The sequence below is a fragment of the Gossypium raimondii genome, chromosome 12, assembly GCF_025698545.1.
Source record: "Gossypium raimondii isolate GPD5lz chromosome 12, ASM2569854v1, whole genome shotgun sequence".
NCBI classification, from domain to species: Eukaryota; Viridiplantae; Streptophyta; class Magnoliopsida; order Malvales; family Malvaceae; genus Gossypium; species Gossypium raimondii.
The window spans coordinates 55,196,977-55,218,517 of NC_068576.1; the positions used below are offsets into that span (position 1 = coordinate 55,196,977).

The window sequence follows — 21,541 nt, forward strand, 5'->3', positions numbered from 1 at the left end:
TTGTAAAATTATAAAAGCTTTAAAAATATAACTCCATTAAACATTAAATTACATTTTTAAACAATAAATATTAGATCTGTTGAAATTTAACCCTTTTTCTGTTTCTTTTCAATATTTTATGGGTTAAATTAAATTAATTAATTTAATAATAAAACAATTAATTTAATTCGATCTCTATAATAAAGGACTTATCGAGTACATTTCATATTAATTTTGAAGATTCAATTAAGATGTTTAAAAGTATTAAATAAATTTAAATAATTTTAATATAATAAAATATATTAATTTTAAGTTTTTATATAAAAGAAAAACATCAGCAAAAAGCTCATAAATGTTAGGTTGACTTTGTATATTAGACACTTAACTATTGCAAGCAACATGCAATGTAAAATTTTCATTTTATTTCGGAGATAGGAATAGGGATGAGCGGAATTCTGTTTAAAATAAAAACCAGTAATTTCCAAAAATTTTCGCATCAAATTTTCCGCCAAATAACAACAATGGCCCCATTTCCACAAATAACAATGGCTTCCTTTTTTTTTTCTTTCAAACAAAGCAAAAGCGTATAGCTTCAATGGATAACTCCTCGGGACTCTGTTAAAACTGCTGTAATCAAAGAGACCAAAGCTTCAAACTTTTAAAGCCCTTTGAAGACAAACACATTTTGCTTTGATTTACCGACCAGCGATGTTGGAGCCATCTTCTCAAAAACCCAATTTCTTAATCCCACAGGTGTCGCCAACTCCGGCGGCTCCACCGCCACCAATGGCACAACCACCTCCATCACCACCGCCACCTTCTCTAGTACGCACCTACTCCGGCAAGTTACTGTCTCTTCTATCCGAAAGACCTTCCCTTAGGGCGACTTCGGAGTTCGACAGTGACAGCCGTGTGTTCTTTCACAAGGTGTCGTGTAAGCTGTTCGACAACCTGGCCAGTCTCAAATTGTCGTTCATCAACGATAGCAAACGCGAGATCTCGGAACCGCAGTTGATGTTAACGTCAAAGTACTTGTCTATCCATTACGATCCTGATGAACAAAATGCTCTCATTAGGACCTCTTTTGATGTGGGTCCTATGTTGAATTTCAATGTTGCCCATGATCTCAAGGTTTGCCCCCTTTTTTTTCGTTTAAAAACATATATATATTTACTTAGTGGTGTTGAGTTAGTTGGTTGGCATTGTCAATGAAAATTATATAGTTATTGTTTACTCTTTTATTGAGATGCATGGGAGGTTTGAGAGATTGTTTTTTTGGTAATATTTAATAAGATGCAGCCCGATTTGTGCATTGGAGGTGCAAGTTTTCATGAAATTGATGATGGGATTTTACTGAAATTTTCTCTCATATTGATTCTTGAAGACCATTTTGTTCATCCTTTTGCATTTGGATTTTCATCTTAAAAACCTCCATTTTCTTTTAGATGATGTACTTTTTGGAATCTGAAAATTGTTATTGCTTCTGGAATCAATGCTATCAATAGGGGTATTAAAAGTGGCATTGGTGCTCTCAAGCTATTTGAGATTTATTGACTTGAACTCGAGCTATTAATCAAATTAAATTCGAGCAGTTTATAAGTCTAATCAAACATTTTGTTTTAATATGGTTTTATATTATAAAATTACATTTTTACTCTTGTTATATAGAAAGAGCTTAAGTACAAACGAGCTCCAGCTTGACTACGAATGAGCTTAATTGAGCTTGAGTTCGATCTTAAGTACGAAAATTTATAAGCAAGCTTAATCCAGTTTGATTAAGCCTTGACCCAAGCTCTAGCTTAAAAATTAATGTTTATTCAAGCTCAAGCCGAGTATTGAGCTTTGACTTCCAAGTTGAACTCGTGCTTGTCACTATTCAGGTTTGGTTCGGCTCAATTACACCCCTAGCTATCACGGTTGTTATTTTGAACATTTACTTCAAGCGACGTATGTTGTCCCGTTAATATTTGTATTTTTCTCAGGCACAACAAGGTGAGGTGTCTATGTATGCAAGCCTTCCCAGTCCCGGCTTTGGTGTCCAAGTATCATCTTCTTTTCCATATTCTGGTTTGGTGAGTACTATTTTTGTCCTAAGTATCTTCCTGTAATAATCAACCATTTATAGCATTAAGTTCTAGACAATTGGAGACTTAAATACCTTAATGTTCTTATACTGATAGCATGACAGCACTTATTCATATTAGTCCCATTAAATATTTATCTGAACATAGAGTTTGAAAAAGTATCCGGTAATTCCCGTTCAGCCGGTTTTCGTGGTTCTGACTATAGTTTTCAAAGGTGCAACCTGTGCTTTAGGCATTAGAATCCTTGTGTTTCTTGAGGCATAAGGCACAAAAGAAAAAACCTTACTTAAGTGAAGTAAGACACAATATGTAATAATGTGTGATTTGTTACTTTTGTATATGTATTTGTGTGTGTATGTGTTTTGCCCTTACAAAAAAAATGAGTCCGAGTCCACCAGACATATGTCCGATCAAATGTATGCTGCTTGAAAGGGTATAAGATGCTTTTGTTGTTTGACACTTAGATACAGTGCTTAGGTGCATGCCTTAACATGTGTCTGATTACTGGTATTGCTGTTGTGTTTTCGTGCCTATGCATTATCACCCGTCCACCGCGCTTCTTTTCCGCTTTAATATATTTAAACAAGGTTATAGCCTCTCTCTTTTTTGCCCTCTAATTACCTTCTGTTACTTTCCTCTCGCTGCAGCCTAGAGCAACGATTAGATTCCCGATGGGTGAAGTTACATTGGAGGAGAGAGAGGAGGCGGATGTACTGAGAACATTGTCGGTAAAGGGAATTCTTAGAGGTCAAATTTTAAACGGGGTCTGTTCCGCTCATTACGTTGATGAAGAACTGAAATTAAGATACATATATAAGGTGGTTATTCCTCATTGTTATAAAAGCTCTGCTTCTGTTCCTGTTTATGTGCAAAATTTTGAGTTTGTGGGTGTTTTCTTTTACTAGATGGTTTCGATGTTTTTGTCGAATTGCAGGATCAAGCAATGTCGTTTATCCCTAGCATTTCGATACCGTCGAATGCTGTATCATTTGCATTCAAGCGACGTCTCAGTCCATCTGATAAATTGAGGTTAGAACGCTGCAATTTCTTTTATTTTGCTCAGGACATAACGAGCTCTTTTCGCAGTGGTGTCTGTTCTATCGAAGTGTTTTTATGATCGGTTTTCGAACTTATCCGCAGCTACTGGTACAAGCTTTATTCGAACAATTGGAGTGCTGTGTACAAGCACACATACAAGAAAAGCTTCAAGCTCAAAGCTGGATATGATTCAGAAGTCCGTCTCGGTTGGGCTTCTATATGGGTAAGCTCTTTCTATTTGCCGAACTTTGTCATCCTCGAAAGCAAGGCTCTCGTTGTTTACTCGAAATAACTCATAATATCCTCGTTTCAGGTTGGAGACAAAAACGGCAGGGCAAGGACAGCCCCGATGAAGATGAAAGTCCAGTTTATGTTACAGGTACCGCAGGATGACATTAAGTCATCGACGCTAATGTTCCGAGTTAAAAAGAGATGGGATATATTGTAGTGTAGTCCCGTGCCTGCGACATCCTCGTCTCGTTTCTCTCTTTATATTTGCATAGTTTCTTTTGACCTTTTACGACGCTTCGTAATGATGCTAACTGTTATATAATCACATCATTATATATTTTGATCATATCTGCTGTTTTTGAGACAATTTCTAGAAGTATTATAGCTCCTCTTCAACCCATAAATAGAAGGACAATATGTTTCAAAGCACTCGAATACACAATCTCCTGCATTAACAGCAATGCTTATGTTAATCAAGTTAAGACTCAATCGATAATTAAATATTAGTTAAATATTCATTATATACTTATTACATGAATGGTTTAAATTTGATGTATTAAAAAAATTATTATAATTAAATTTGTGATTCATTATATACTTGCAAAAGAATAGTGCAAGTGCACATGACTTAAATATTCATTTAGTCCTTAAATTTGTTATTCACCCTCAAGTTGGTACTTATGATTCTAAGTTGGCATTCAATTTTTATTTTGTGAAGTCTTTTAGTACTTCATTGTAATGATGTTAAGTTTGGTATATGTGACATTTTTAGACAGTGATACGTGGTAATGTTGACATTATTATGATATCATAATTTATTTTTGAAAAAAATAAAATCTATTATTTAAAAAATTTATAAACTTTTTAAATCATAAATTTTTAAATAATTAGAAAAGTTAGAAAACTCTAAAATATATAAAAATATATACAAATTTAAAATGTTTTGTTAATAACATGAATAAAATTATTAAAATATTATTAAATAATTAGAAAGGGTATAGAAGATTAAGATGCCTTTTTTATTTATATTCCATACACTATCCAGAAAAAAGAAGAAGAAGAATTTGTATTTAATTTATTGGTACCTTTCTTTTTATATTCCCATTCAAATCTAAAGGATAGATTAGGATCTATATCTATTATCATATATAAATCGAATTGATGAAATAAACAAAATGCAAAAAAAATCTTTCTTTTTCTATCTCACCCAGTTTTTTGTTGTCTTACATTTATAATTTATACATCTCCATTTATACACGAAAACTACATTAAAATAAAAAATGTAAAACCCATTTTATCTACCTATGCAAACTTGAATTTGATTTTTTTTTCCATAAATTGGTAATTGGTCAATCTCGAAGAGAGGGTATGCCCAATTTTCATTTTCAACCAAATTCGAATGAGACTCGTAGTTAATCTGTTGAAGGATACATAATTTTGAAAAAAAGAGAGAATATTTTATTACATTAATAGTCATTTTTCTTTTAATTATATGTAAATATAAAGAAAATATCGGATAGTCTTTCCTACAAGAAAATGTTCATTTATTGTAGTGGAAGAAAATCAATTAGTTCCGCGATGAAAATGAACTAGTTAATAAGTTCAAATAAGCAAACTCAAATAATTCGTTTTCTTTTAAATTCTAGGACATCCTATGATTTATATCATACTTTTTGGGGAAATTCTTTGTATTTTTATCGATGTATCTAACTTATTGTAAATAGAAATTACTGTAATATGTATTAATAATAAATAATAATTGATACTTTCAGAAAATATTACTATAATGAAAAAAGAATTCTTTTATTTTTCATTATAGTAACTTGGTGAGATCATTTGATTACTTCTAATTTGAAATTTGAATATTTTTGAAATAGTTGCGAAAGATTAAAAAATTAAGAATAGAAATTTTCAGTTAACTTTATAATCTCTCGATTTTTTTATTGCTCCTTTTCAATCAAAAGAGATAAGAGCTGGTGAATCAGAAACGATTAATTAAGAAAGAATAACAATTTTTTTTATGGACCATGCATATTAGTATTCATGGATCGTACCTTTTGTTCCACTTACAATTCCTATTTTAATAGGAATGAGACTCTTACTGTAACAACCTCTTTTTTTGTGGTGTCGAAAATAGTAGTTTCGGGGCCACCAAATTCGACGAGTAAGTTTGTAAATATTATTATTTAATATTTACGAGTCAAATGTGATTTTTAAAAAGGTTTTTGATTTGATAATTTATGTTATATAAGTGATTTATTAAGTTCAAGTGGTTTTAGAAAATAAGGTATCGGGACCTTGTTTTTATAAACTGAGCCGTAAATATTTTTATAAATATTTATGGAGTGTCATTAAGGTGGTATTAAAGTTTCATTAAGAAATTCTAACGTTTCGATGGTTAATTAATTAAAAAAGATCAAATTAAAAAAGTACATTCCTGGGACTCCGTTCCTGTAAATCAGACTCGTTTGTGTAGTTAATTAGGTTTCAATTAAATGAATTTGCTTGAATTAAAAGTAATTAGATATAAGAACTAAATTGCATATAATATAGAGTGAAAATTGAATTATAGATTAAAGAAAAATTAAAGGGACTAAAGAAGCAATTATGTCATTATTCTTTAACAAGGTGGCATAAGTTAAGATATTTATAAATTTAATATATATAATAATAAAATATGTTTTACTTAATTATTAAGAGTATATATATTATATTATATTAAAACAAAACAAAACAAAACAAATAAAAATAAATAAAAAGAAAGAAAGAAAGAAAAGAAAAGGAAAGAAAGGAAGGAGAAAGCCACGGTTTTAGTGGCTTTAATTGTTCAAAGTTTAATTGGTTAGTCAATTTAGTCCATTTTTCTTTTAATTTTTATGTTTTCGAATCCCGATATTAAATAGTACCCAACCCATGACAAAATTTTAGAAATTATTGAGTTTTTAAATGTTGTTAATGTTGAATAATTTTAGTATTAGAGATTAAATTAATAGATTTTAAGTTAGAAGTGAAAAAGGATTGAATTGTAGAATAAATTGTAAATTTTGAGTAATAGGGACTAAAATGTGAAAAATTCAAAATTTAGGGATTTAAGTGAAATTAGAGAGTTAAATCTAGTTTACAGTGGCAATTGAATGAAAATATAGAATTGATTGTGAAGAAATAAAATTAGTCTCGGTTTAGGGACTAAATTGGAATTTTGACAAATGTTGAGTAAAAATTGAAATATGCAATTGAATTGTATTGTATTGTATTGTATTGATGAATTTTAATTGTTTTAATTTCGTAGCTAACGTCATACCGGAATCCTCGACTAAAAAGGGGAAAGATAAAGTCGACGAGGAATAGTTCGGAATTTTTGGTTTGTATTTCTATAATCCGAATTTAATTGTTAATTGTTATAATTCAATTTAATGTATATAGTAAGTGTTGAGGTGAGAATTATTATGTTTTGCAATTGAAATGGATTGATTTAGTAATGTGATGAATTTATTGAATTTATATTGATTGAATTGGTATATATATTGAATATATTGATTATTTGAATTGAAATGAATATTGGTTGTATTTGAAAAGTGAATTGAAACCCTATTAACTGTATCGGGTTGAGTCGGATATAGATGGCATGCCATAGGATTGGAAAAGTTCAAGGATTTCTTCGACTTCGAGTCGATGAAACATTGGGTGTCAATTTACTACTTCGGATTAATTTGATGATGCATTGGGTGCCAATTTACTTCGGTTTAACTGATGAGGCACTAAGTGTCAAATTATTACTTCGAATTATCCGATGAGGCATTGGTGCCAAACTGGTGTGTTTTGGTTGGATCTGTGTATCCGTCCGAGTCTGAGTCGTGTTAATAGGGGTAAATGAATAATAAAGTTTTATAATTGATATTGAAATGGTATGGTATGAGAAATGGAAGTGAAATAGTGAATTAAAAATAGAATGTGAAATATGCTGCAAATATATGGAATATATGAGTTATATACTCATGAAATGACTATGGAATGAATATTGCAATTGTATAATGAAATGTGAAATAAATTGTGAAAATCTATTTATATAGCAAGTATGAGAATTGAGATATTTGTGAAACAAATGAAATATGATATGGTTGTTGTAATAATTAAATATTAATATGTGTTTATATTTCAATTGTATATTTGTAATTTCTTATCTTTAAATATTCGGATTATAGAAATACCACTGAGTTTATACTCAGCGTACGGTTTTGTTTTCCCTGCGTAAATTAGGCACTTAACTTTTGATCGCCGATTTAGCATCCAACAACGACCCCGAACTTAAATGTGGTGATGTTTATCCTTTGTGTCAGCATGTACCTAGGATGTCTAAATCATAATTATTTTGTGGTTTGATTGTAAATGAGGTTATAAGTTTAATTTTGGTTGGTTTTATACATATAAATATGTGTTTGTTTTTGAAGTCATATTATGACATGATAAATTGAACTAAATCTAGATAGGTGCATGTAATTTTAATTCTATGTTTAAGTGCTCGTGAACTAGGCAAATTGATTTGGATTTAGTATGTTTATAATTTAGATTAAAATGATGCTTTGATGACTTAGGGTGGGTTTGGATGGGCGATTGGGTGCGGTGCGGTGCGCTTAGATTACTTTTTGTCTCACGCTACAGTATTGCTACACTATCTAATCTCACCGCCACCGCTGTTTTTATACTAACCACAGGTAAACGCACCGCCCATCCGAACTCACCCTTATTTTGATGATATAAAATGTTTAAAATTTCTGTCTATTTGATCTGTAAACTCCGGTAATGCTCCGTAACCCGGTTCTGGCGAGGGATACAGGTTGGGGATGTTACACTTACTTTTTTCGAATGCAACAAAAACTCTTCGTCGTATGTGGGCTTTTCCCAATATTTTATTGTTAAGTATAGTTATAATTTTTTTCTCTCGATCTGTCTATTTAGTAAATAAATGGAAGTTCTATCTATCAATATGTATGGTCTTGGACCATCAATAATGATTTTTCTTTCGAGTTTGGCTACTTTATTGATTCACTTACCGATCTATTATGTCAATATTAATCACTACTGTTGGATTTTTTGTTCTTATTTATAGTGACAATTATATGTCTCATGAGGAAGGATATTTGAGATTTTTTGCTTACATGAGTTTGTTCAATGCTTCAATGTTGGGATTAGTTACTTGTTCGAATTTGTTACAAATTTATATTTTTGGGGAACTAGTTGGAATGTGCTCTTATCTATTAATAGGTTTTTGGTTCACACGACCCGCTGCGGCAAATGCTTGTCAAAAAGCGTTTGTAACTAATGGGATAGGCGATTTTGGTTTATTATTAGGAATCTTAGGTTTTTATTGGATAACGGGAAGTTTCGAATTTCAAGATTTGGTCAAAATATTTAATAACTTGATTTATAATAATGAGGTTCATTTTTTATTTGTTACTTTATGTGCCTCTTTATTATTTGTGCCATCATCATTGAATTGAATTAATAAATATTCAAATAGATAGAATATATAGAATTTGCATATCGAGCGGGTAGCGGGAATCGAACCCGCATCGTTAGCTTGGAAGGCTAGGGGTTATAGTCGACGTTGATTCATTATTTTTAGCGTCTTTAATTCAAAACCGAATATGAAATTTTGGTTTCATTTGGCTCCTTTATGGAAGATGGATAAAAAAAAGAATATAAATAAGATAAAGGTAAGGCAGTAACGAAATGAAATAAGAATTCGGCCCATAACATCTATGTTAGCTTTTCTATCTGAATGCATTCAAAACAATTTGCTTTTTAGATGATCCTTCTAGAAGAGTGCGACTAGAATAGAACAGTTTTTCTAGTTACTTCGTTCTCTATTTCTATTTGAGAAAATCCTTAGGAAAAACATTTTGTTTCCGCTGAGCTAAAACAAGATGTAAATGTCTCTAGTAGACCAAAGTTATCGTTCAATAGCTATTTTGCTTCAATTTATCCCATCAAAAAGAATTGAAGATTTTGTTACAAATAGAAATACACTTTTCTATATTTATCCATGGATCTTTTCCTCATACTTATTAAATTGGAAGTATTGTTCCAATTGAAAAAAAAAATTATGTTTCGTAATTTCATAATCCAATTTTTCAATTTTTAGTTAGAATATAATTAAAAAATTATATATAATTTAATTGGCCCTTGGATCCAAATCACGAGAATATATATTCTTCCTCAAATCTTTCGTTGAGAGGTAAAGGATTAAATCCTTTTAAGAAAATTTTTTTTTGCTCGGAATATGAATCAAACTGAGGGACCCCTTAACTCTTAGGGGGATTAATAGAACGAATCACACTTTTAGCACTAAACTATACCCACTACAATGCGATTATTGTATTTATTGTATATTTATTGTATATAAAGGGACCCTTTGTCGAACAGGGGAATTGGGCGTAACCAAGATAGGAGCCACCTTTTGTCAGAAGACTTGTGTTAATAGGAGTTTTGATAGACAGGATTTGACAAAAGGACTTTGTAACAGCCCGATTTTGGGTCTAGTCGGAACAGTGGTTTCGGGACCACAAATCCGACAAGAAAAAAATTATTTTAAAATTTTGACATGGGTTGCATTATGATAGGAATGTTTCATGAAAATACTGATATGAAAATTTTATCATTAATTAAGGAAAGGACCTATTTGTATAAAATGTAGAAATTGAATTCTAAAAGCTAGAAGGATTAAATAGCTATGAAATTCAAAACTAGAGGTCCTTATATGGTAAATATACTATCAATCAAAAGATGGTAGATTTTTATGGATGAATCATCCATGGAATTTGAGAAAAGAAAAGGACTAAATTGGAATTTTCGAAATTAAAAGATGATAATTAATTACATGAACATATCATCTTTTTCTATCATCTTCTTCCCCAAAATTTACATGGAAACCCTAGAAGAGAGAAAAGAGACTTTCTTGGCATAAATTGGTAAGTAATCATATCCCGTTTTTAATAATTTTTATATTTTTGAGATCGAGATAACATGTTCTCTCTATTTTGAGGATTTATTTGAAAAGTCATCAAGGTATGGAAATTGTGCCATGGATGAACGTGCTGAAAATTGAAAATTTATGGTAGAAAATGAAAGGTTGTTAGTAAATAAACAACTTTTACCAAGTGATTTTGGGTGAAACTGAGATTTAGGGACTAAATGGTAAACTTGTGAAATTCAAAGGAAAATTTTGATTTTTTTGTGAAATCTATGGACTGTTATAGATATACATGAATTTCGTTTAGGCTTGAAAAGGGGATTGAATTGTATGAATTTCATTTTTCGAGCCTAGGGACGAAGTAAGAATTAATGAAAAGTTTAAGGGCAAAAATGTAATCTTTTTCCAAAGAGTGATTTTTGAACTAAATTGAATAATGTGAGTGTTAAATAAGTTAAATGTGTTGTTATAAATCAAGAAAGACGAGAAATTGACCTTGATCGATAAAAAGAAAAGTGAGAAAAAGTGAAAAATTATGAAAGAGTACATTTAGCAACAAAACAGTTTAGACAACAACAGTTGTGTGACTTTGAAAAATCACCAAAAATTGTGAAAATTGAATTAGATGCTGAATAATATATGAAATTAAATTTGAATGAGTCTATTTTCACATAAAATAAATTTTGCATACGAAAGAATTTTATATTATGAGATATTTGAATTTGGCTGAGAAATGGGTCAGAATGATTTCAGAATTCCCTGTTCTGACTTGGAAAAATTGTACAAAAATAATTATGGGTTATAATTTATATGTTTAAAATATTTATTGAGTCTATTTTCAAGAGAAATAAACGAGGACATCATTAGAATTTCGTACAATGAGATAATTAATTTTTAGTAAAGAGAGGTCGGAACTGTCGAACAATGAAACAGAGGAAACTTTAAAGAATAAACTGTACTTATTGGATGAACCAAAAATTCTTAAAATTTTATGGTAAGAAGATATGTGAGTCTAGTTTCAGGTAAAATTAACGGATCTTAATTTGGAGCTCTTTAGCTTGAGATATAAATAAATTAGTGACTTAGACTCAGACAGACAACTTGAATTTACATACAGGAAAATAGTGATAGTATGGATAATGTTGTTTAAATGTGTTATACACATTAAGAATGTGGAATGGAGAGGAGGAGGAGGAAAATTATATATGAATATTCAGCTAATACGAGTTTATTTTAAAATAGCTAATTTACATGTTATAGGTTCGGGGACTAAATTTAATAAAAGTAAATTTTTAAGGTAATTTTGTAAAAATGTCAAAAATGACCAAATTGCATGAAATGAACTATTTTATTATTTAAGTTAATAAATTGAATGAAATATTAATTTAGATCAAGATCGGGCAGAAAATTGAGGGAAATAAAAAATTTCCAAAATGCCCCTGTATCTTGGTATTTCTGCAAATTAACCTGGTAAGTTCGTATGAACTATATTCTATACATATGTATATGTGTTTGTATCACTACAATTCATATGTATTAACCAAGTGAATGTTATTTGGTGATGAATAATATATATGTATATGTGTTAGTATTGAACTGAATTTAGAGAACTGAATTGAATAAGAAATATGTGTTTGTATCACTACAATTCAAACTTTATCATTATTATGTGTTTAATTTACTAATTATGCATGGTAAGTATTTTAAGATAAGTGTTTAGTAAAATGAAAATTTATGATTGGATATTGAAATTGAGACTGATACTGAACTGAATTATGGAATACTGAATATTGTTTTGAGTACTGAATTGAATTGTGAAGTTACTAAATATTGTTAAGTGTACTGCATTACTGAAGTAATGAATTACTGCGATACTGTGAAACCGATTGAAATAAGGAATTATAATTGATACTGAACTAAGATGGAAATTGTACTGAAAAGTGAATTAAATACCCTATTAACTAGTCGGGCTAGTCGGATATAGTTGGCATGCCATAGGATTTGGGAGAGTACGGGTTTTTGCCGTCTTACTGATTAGGCACTTATGTGCCGACTACTGTTACTGTTACTCTTACCGATTCGGCACATTGTGTGTCGAATAATGTTACTGTTACTGTTACCGATTCGGTACTTTGTGTGTCAAATACTGTTACCGTATTGTTACAGATTCGGCACTTTGTGTGTTGAATATTGTTACTGTTACTGTTACTGCTACCTTTACTGATTACTGTTTAGTTACTGTGTACCGTTAAGGTACAATGTGCCATACTGGTGTGTTTGGTTAGAATCCACGTATCCGCCAAAGCCCGAGACTGTTGATAGGGGTAATTAATGAAAAGTTAAATCGAACAAAATAAAACAGTTGAGCTATTGAAAGAAACGTGATTGTGGAATATAATTTGAAAATGTGAATTGAATATGAAAATGTGAAATGAAAACATGAACTAAATATTCATTAGATAAATAATGGCTCAATGTGATAGTATATGATATTGACTAATGAAAGCCAAATTGAATTGTTATTGGAAATATATTATCGAATTTAATACTCAATTTAGATTGAACGCGGGATTGAGTACAATCGTTCTGTGGCAAAGGATGAATTGTCGGATAAAACCATAGTTGGACTATGGTACAAAAAGGATTATATACTCATATCTGTAAGCCGTTCTTTGATTCAGTAAGAAATGGTAAGAGACTTATGTGTTTGAATTGAAAGAATTATAGGTTATTATTGATATCGATCTGAAGGAAGTGTGTTTGTTAATTATATTGTATTTGACAAAAGAAATTATGAAGTATTAGAGTTATTTAAAATCCTACTCAGAATTCATTGCTTACGTATTTGTTTTTATTTATCCTACAGATTATCGAAAACTCGATTGGGTTTGAAACTTGTCGAAGATATAGCACACTATCCATTGGTTATATCGGTATGTTCGAATGATTGGATTTTGGATATAGTGGCATGTATAGGTATTTAGTTTAATAATGACCTATTTCCATTCACACGAGCAGAGACACGGGCATGTGTCCCCTACTTCTAAGAAAAAAAATTTGAAAAGTTGAGAAATGATCGTATTTAATTTGTAAACTCCAGTAATACTTCGTAACCCTATTCCGGCGACGGATTCGAGTTAGGGGTATTACAGACTTAGTCATAACATAAATAACATAAAAATGGATTGTGCAAAAATCCATAGTTTTTTTTATTATTTATTCAAACAGACGAAAAGTACTTTCCCTCGTATGGAGAACAAATCCTATCTCTTATCTCTCTAGTTCCGGAACTCTTGGTAAGCTAAGTTTCTTTGAATATACCTTTCAAGAAAAGACCTTTCTTTTACGCCTTATTTGTTATGAAAGCGGAACCCGCTCGGAAACCAACTAACTTGATCGATTTAGTGCTTGGATTAGGTCCGGGTAGAGAACAGGTAGGGGCGGTAGGCTTTTCACTTTAGCCGTTGTTATTCAAGGCCTTACTTTACTCGTTTAAAGCTTTTTTGATCCCCTCTTTCTTTCTAGTTAGGAGGCCATAGATGAAATGATACATTATAAGTCTAGATAATTAGAATGAAACTCTTTTTAGACTCAAAAATTTGAATTATCTTTGAATTTGGAATAGAAATGAATGGAATAATTAGTTCTAATTATTAAATAGAAATAATTAGTTCTAGCTATTATATTATAAAAATTAATTATTTTCATTTTCATTTTAATAATGAATAAATTCAATTTTCATTTTTATTTTTTTAGTTATCTTATTCTTATTATGGTTATATAGGATAGTCTAATAAAAGGATAAGAATAAAAATGAAATTAAAGAAAAAAAGATGCAACCCATGGAAATGAAATCCAGATCATAATGAGAGACTCCTTTCTTTTGTTTTCATTCATAAAGACAGAAACTAAGACGAAAAAAAGAATTGACCCTTCGAGTATTTCACCAAATTGCATGAGAAAACTGAGAGTAAGAGGGACATATATATGTTATGGAATACCCATCTATATTGAATTGCGAATACAGAAATGATAAAATATTTTCTAATTGAACCAAATAAAAATTAATATGGGTCTCCGATAGAGACGAAAGACGATAAATAAACAAGAAAATAAGTAAAGACCCTTTGATATAAGAATTTGTATCTATATCTACTAAATTCAACGATTTTGCATAAAAAGAAAGCAAATAAATAAACTAAAGAAAACAAACAAATGAAAGAAGGGGGAAAGGGGGGGGAAGGAGGGACATCCTAATGAGATCCTAATCTTAAGACACAAAAGGGGATATGGTAAAATTGGTAGACGCTATGGACTTAATTAGATTGAGCCTTGGTATGGAAACCTACTAAGGGTGGGTTTGGATGGGCGGTGCGTTTACCTGCGGTTATTATAAAAACAGCGGTGGCGGTGAGATTAGATACTGTAGCGATACTGTAGCGTGAGACAAAAAGTAAACTAAACACACCGCACCGCACCCAATCGCCCATCCAAACCCACCCTAAGTGATAACTTTCAAATTTAGAGAAACCCTGAAATAAAAAATGGGCAATCCTAAGTCAAATCCTATTATTTTATTATTTTACAAAAATAAACATGAATAAAGGTTCAACAAGCGAGAATAATAAAAAAAGAAAAGGATAGGTGGAGAGACTCAATGGAAGCTATTCTAACAAATGGGATTGACTCTTGGTAAAGGAATTCTTATATCGAATTTTGAAACTCTAGAAAGGATGCAAGATATACCTATTTTTTATAGGTATACTAATGAAAAACTATCTCAAAAAAGACGAACCGAACACGTATTTTTTTATTTCTATTATATGCAAAATCAATTTATATTTATATGAAAATATGAAAAATAAAAAGAATTGTTGTGAATCGATTCCAAGTTGAAGAAAGAATCGAATAGAATAGTCATTAATCAAATCATTCACTCCATAGTTTGATAAATCTTTTGAAAAACTGATTAATCGGACAAGAATAAAGATACAGTCCCATTCTACATGTCAATATTAATACCGACAACAATGAAATTTATAGTAAGAGAAAAATCCGTCAACTTTAAAAATCGTGAGGGTTCAAGTCCCTCTATCCCCAACCCTAAAAAACTTGTTTGCTGTCTATTTATTTTATCCTATGCTTTTTGTTAGTGGTTCAAAGTTTCTTATGTTTCTCATTCATCCTAAAAAAAATTGTATTAACATCAATCTGATTTAAAAATAGATAAATACATAAATTCCTATTCTTGGCTAAAGTTAAATTCACAAAGAAACATCCTGAAAATTGGGAAGAAAGCTACAATTAGAGGCAATCCACTAAACGATAACAGGCTAAAGTTTGTTTACCACCATAACTGCTGCTATCAAAACTTTGCTGCAAATGCCTTAGCATATCATACGCCCTAGATGAAACCCATCGCAGATAATCGCCGGAAGTAGATGGAATCGTACTGTCCAAATGAAGCGCCCTTTCAACCTCCTCTTTTTCACCATCATCAACGTCATCATCATTACTGCCACAACCATCTTCTTCTTCTCTTCTCTCATCCCCACCGTTGAATTCACATTTACAATCAACAACTCGACTCAATCTCTCTTTAGGCATCACATTGAAGAAAGACGTCAAGCGAGAAAGATGCGTATTGGTGGCAATGGAAAACTTTTATGTATTTTTATATATTTAAATTTGTATATATTTTTATAACTTTTTTTTAAAAATAATTTAAAATATCAAATTATGACATCAGCATTACCACATGTCACTAATTAAAAAAACATGTACTAAGCTTAACACCGATACAAAAAAGTATCAAAAGTCTTGACCGAATGAAAATTCGGTACCAATTTGAGACAAAAAAAAAAAAAAAACTATAAGTACTAACTTAGAAAAAAGTGACAAATCCAGGGGCTAAATGAGCATTTAAGCCAGTGCAAAAAAGTTACATTAATTTACAATGCCATTGTTTTCATGTGGAGGGTTAGTTTATCCAATGTAGCATAGATTTCCTCTGTTCTCTTATGAGACTTATCGTATGCAAGAAATACGTGAACATCATCCCTGTCTTCTATCCAACTACATCCTGGGATCTTATACATCCCAATGTCTTTAATTTTTTGTCTTGTTCTTGCTAGATCAGACCATTTTCCAGCATAAGCATATAAGTTTGCCAAAAGTACATAGTTCGCGGTATTATTCGTTTCCAACGCTACAAGTCTCTCGGCTGCGACTTCTCCCAACTTGATGTTGTCATGAATAACACAGCCGCTAAGCAAGGCACCCCACATCACTGAATCAACTTCCACCGGAACGCTCTTGATTAGTTCATAAGCTTCATTAAGCTGACCAGCTCGACTAAGCAGATCAATCATGCATGTATAGTGTTTTATAGTGGGTTTGACATCATAGTGCTGCATCAGATTGAATAATTCCCGGCCCATCTCGACTGACCCAACGTGAACACATGAAGAAAGAGCTGAAAGGAAAGTGACATGATCCGGCCTACAGCCATTTGTTATCATTCTTCTAAACAGAGCAATTCCATCCTCCCCGTGTCCATGCATGGCATATGCTGTTAGCATAGCATTGTGGGACACCAAATTTGGGTCTAAGATTCTATTATATGCTAGTACTGCATGATGTATACTCCCACATTTGGCATACATATCCACAAGTGCTGCCCCTATGTAGACGTCAGCGTCATAACCACATCGAACTGAATGTGCATGAACCTGCTTTCCCCGCTCGATGGTGGCTGACCTTGAACAAGCAGGTAAAACTATTCCAATAGTGTAAATGTCAGGCCTTATATTTGAAATCTGCATTTCAGAGAACAATTGCATGGCTTTATCATGGTGGTCATTTTCCACATGACCTGCAATGATACCGTTCCACGAATAAACATTGGGCTCGAAACCATCTTCTTTCATTTTTGTAAGCAGATGCTGAAGGTCTTCAATCTGATTGCAGCGGGAATAGCCAGATATCAGAGCATTCCACGTTGATGTATCACGCTCGCTCACTTCATTGAAAGCAATTTGTGCAGCCATTATGTCTTGACATTTACAGTACATTTCTACCAAAGCTCCCCCAACAAAGGTATTATATTGCAGGCCTCTAATAATGGCTTGAGAGTGTATCTCTTTCCCGATTCTCAAAGAAGACGTATCCGTACAAGCAGTAAGAACACTCCCTAGAGTGAAAGAATTGGGTTCGATCCCATCTTCTGTAAGAACATGTTTAAATAAGTTCAAAGCTTCTTCAAACAGGGAATTATTTACATATCCAGATATCATCGAGTTCCACGAAATTATATCTTTCTTGATAGCCATTGTCCTCATCTGATCGAATAGCTCCTTGGCCTTGGAGACATTACCATTTTCACAATACCCAACAATCATTGTATTACAAGAGACCACATTTTTCAGTGAGAACTTTGAAAACAATTGGAAAGCACTCATCATATCACCACACTTCCTATACACATCAATTAACCCATTGACAACAATGGGGTTAGACATTAACCTATGCCTCGTGATATATCCATGAAATTCTTTGCCAAGGTTCAGCTTCTGTAATCTAGCAAAAGCTGGAAGAACACTTGCTAGAGTTTGTGCGTTTGGTTCAATGCCTTCTCTGACCATTCTAAACAACATCTCAATGGCTTCTTCATCATATCCATTTTGCGAGAAACCCCCAATGATTGCACTCCAAGAAACAAGATTTGGTCTTGAATTTTCGCACAAAGACATTGTTTCGAAAAAACCCAATGCTTCGAACACCTTTCCATTGATAGCACAAGCGGTAACAATAGCATTCCATGACACACGATCTTTTTCAGGCATTGTCTCCAACACCTTCTTAGCATCGTCCAAGCTTCCACATTTACCATACATATCAATCAAAGCATTACCTACATAAATATTAGAAACAAACCGATATTTAATCAAAATCCCATGCAATTGTCTTCCTAATTCCACGTTACCAAGGCCACTACAAATTTGTAACACAACGGGAAACACGAAAAAGTCCAATAAAACATCGTCGAACTGTAGTTTATCGAACAGACAAAAAGCTTCTTCAAAAAGCCCGTTGTCAACATGCAAGCTAATCATAGCTGTCCAAGAATACAAGTTTCTCTTCGTCATTTTATCGAACAACAAATCCGCATCACCCAAACAACCAAACCTTCCATACATTTGGAGCAACTTGGTGTCCACAAACTCCTGCCCGGAAAACCCAGTTTTAAAAGTATGAGCATGGACCTGTTTCCCAAGTCTGAGGTTATTGCAAGATTCGAGAATTGAAGCATAGGTGCTTGAACTTACTGGTTTATCAAACAAGGAAAGGGTGTTGGGCATGTGAGAGTGAGGTTTGGGAAGGTTTTGGTTCAGTGGTGGTGGGATGGCGATGGGTTCCAACACTTGAGAAATCATAGTATTATTTTGGGTGTGGGCGGCAGGCCGGTAGCCAGCTCAAGTACCAGAAACGGAAAACAAGGGAAATTGCTAACATGTGCAGTAATAGTAACAAATGACAAGGTGCCCCCAATAATAACGCTGTCACTGTCAGGTGTGAATTCATCTTAGGATAATTTATGGGTCAGTTTGGTTACAGGGACGCCATGCCCTAAATTATGGTCGAAGGGCTAATAGGAAAATTAAATGCTTTAATAATTTTAATTTCTATATTTTTTATATTCTTAAATTTTAGTATCACTTTAAATGGTAACAATTAAATCCGTTTTTATTAAATTTTTTTATTAATACGTATTATATACAAGTTGTGAATTTAATTATTTTTAATTTTTATACTTTTTTAAATTTTAAATTTCAATTCTATTTCAAACTGCAATTGTTAAACCATTAAGTAAAGAAAAATATTTGGTACACTTAGACTCCACAAGCGGGGATGGTTGAAAATGTTGCCCATCTCTTTCCCAATTACATGACATTGAAACAAAGCCAATCGACCCAATGAATTAAAAAAAGAAAAGAAACACACTGTATTACACACCATGAGAGAAAAGTTATGTAATAAGTTTATAATATAAAATTAAATATTTTTTTAATTAAATTGGTAATGCTAGAAAATAGTGAATGTAAAGATATTTTTGGTTTAAATTTTTTTTATTTTCATAGATGTTATATAAAAATAAAAATATTCTCATAAAAATATTTATTATTTTATATAAATAATGAAATTTGATAAATTCATAATTAAATTGAAATGTAATTCATACATGACATCAATCTATTCAAAATTTTAAATAAATAAAATATCATAAATATAATTTTATCTTTTAATACCTAAGGTCTGCAAATATTCTCAGTGTACACAATATTATTCTATAATATATAGGAATGATAGAATCTTTAGAACAATCTTTGAAAGATATTGCTTGGGTGGAGATTATATTATTATTATTATTATTATTATTTATTCAGCACAGTTTCCAAGCAGAATGTTTATGCAAAGGTCCAATTTCAAATAAAATATTTATATAATGAAATATGAGAATCAAAATTAATAATATTATTATTATAATCATATTTATTTTTTGACATAATATTTAAAATTACCTATAATTTCTCCTAGTTTCTAAGTATACATAAAAAATTAATCCGTTTTAATACACTCAAATGTTATTAAATGTTTTTAAATGAAAAAATATGGACTAACAATGCAACCGCCCAAAAAAATTCAGCCAAATACTAATCTGTTCATAAAACACATATGATCGAATAACCAAAAATCAAAATGCAGCAAAAGTGGTTCAAATTTGAGAGTTATTATTGAGAGATTATCTGAATACAAGTCCGGGCCCTAACTCAAACATCAAACTAGGTTGTCAGTAGTGTCACTGATCTTGTAAGAAAAAGAAAACCCTACTTCTTCCTCTTTAACCATGTTAATATTAACGTAGGCTGTTTTCATTTCAACAATGTCCAGTAGATTCTCCCTGTTCTTTGTCCTCATCCAATTCGTTCATAGTGTTCACTGGAACCTGCTTCGATTCCTCCTTTACAGGAAGCAAAAGCCTTTCACCATTTTCTTCTACCCCTTGATGATTCTCATCATAACCAGTTCCAAATCCATCACTAGAAAATTTTAGACCGGGGTCTAGAACTGGGAACCCACTTGAGTATATTCCGGTGCTGGCACCACCAATCTCCGGCATAAAGGGCAACCTTTGCGAGCTATTGTAAGCCTGAGCCGGTACTACTGGTGGATACGCTAGGTTAATGACTTGATGATGATCACCTTCATGGATCTTAGGGTTTTGATGAGTCAAATGATCATCATCAAGCTTCTTTGATGATGATGTCTTGTTCTTCCTTGAACCACCACCAACGGGAACGTTCCTTAAGGAACCACCATGGGTCCAATACCTTCTACAAGTCTTACAGAAGTATCTTGGCTGAGAAAGGCTGTAGTTGTTATAATAACAAAACTTGGTGTTTGTTGAATTGCACCTTGGACAGTTCAAATTAGCTTCACCTTTTTGAACCCTAGCTGAAGATCTTGAGTATTCTCCTATGGCCATGGGCTTAGTTACCCCAATTCCCTGGAAATACATGAGTACTTCATCATCATCATCATCATCATCATCATAATAATAGTAACTTTTATCATTTCAACTATTAGTGGGACTGAACTGAACTCAAACAAGAATCATCTCAAGGCTAAAAAAAGGTGAAACTTTAAAGCTAGTTATCCATGAGAAAAGGGGAAAAAGAAAAGAACTCAAGACCCAAAGCCATATATATAATGATGAATTCATATGAAAAACAACAAAAATTAAAGAAGACCCTTCACTTTACCTGTTCCCACTGAGTGGCCTCCATGGATTAAGAACTGAGAAATAAAAAGGTGATTAGCCTTTGGCAATCCCCTGCTGATCTTAAAAGCCAAAAGAAAAAACTACATAAATAAAAGGACGAAAAAGACTTTGAGAGCTGGCCTACCACTACTATAAAATGAAAGAAAGGGGGCATTTGAAACAGGGACTATTTCGTCTTTGTGTTGTTATTTCATTATCATAAGAAATAACAATGGCTACAGTCTTAAAGTCTAAAAATATGGAAACTTCGAATATATACCTGATTTTTGAAGGTCTTCTTTTAAATTGTGAAAGAGGAAAAGGACAAGTTTAGGTACAAGTGATGATCGGTTTGTTCCAAATTTTATAGATAAAAAAATCATTGACATTGAACCCAGCAAAAGTTATAGGACCGAC

General features: G+C 32.0%; 3 protein-coding genes across 3 annotated transcripts; 1 reads left to right on the top strand and 2 right to left on the bottom strand.

The window, feature by feature from the left end:
- The first annotated feature begins 498 nt into the window (after window positions 1–498).
- LOC105765427 (outer envelope pore protein 37, chloroplastic) lies at window positions 499–3,678 on the top strand. Its single transcript, XM_012584507.2, has 6 exons — window positions 499–1,110; window positions 1,962–2,051; window positions 2,711–2,881; window positions 2,998–3,092; window positions 3,204–3,324; window positions 3,415–3,678. Exons 1-6 carry the CDS (start codon window positions 688–690, stop codon window positions 3,547–3,549), a joined length of 1,035 nt encoding a protein of 344 aa, XP_012439961.1. The 5' UTR covers window positions 499–687; the 3' UTR covers window positions 3,550–3,678.
- Window positions 3,679–16,197: 12,519 nt separating this feature from the next.
- LOC105765428 (pentatricopeptide repeat-containing protein At2g13600) lies at window positions 16,198–18,878 on the bottom strand. The gene has a single exon (XM_012584508.2). It carries the CDS (start codon window positions 18,735–18,737, stop codon window positions 16,254–16,256), a length of 2,484 nt encoding a protein of 827 aa, XP_012439962.1. The 5' UTR covers window positions 18,738–18,878; the 3' UTR covers window positions 16,198–16,253.
- A 1,195-nt stretch (window positions 18,879–20,073) lies between these two features.
- On the bottom strand, window positions 20,074–21,266 carry LOC105765430 (dof zinc finger protein 2). Its single transcript, XM_012584510.2, has 2 exons — window positions 21,126–21,266; window positions 20,074–20,869 (listed from the first exon to the last, which is right to left on the bottom strand). Exons 1-2 carry the CDS (start codon window positions 21,147–21,149, stop codon window positions 20,240–20,242), a joined length of 654 nt encoding a protein of 217 aa, XP_012439964.1. The 5' UTR covers window positions 21,150–21,266; the 3' UTR covers window positions 20,074–20,239.
- Window positions 21,267–21,541: the final 275 nt, after the last annotated feature.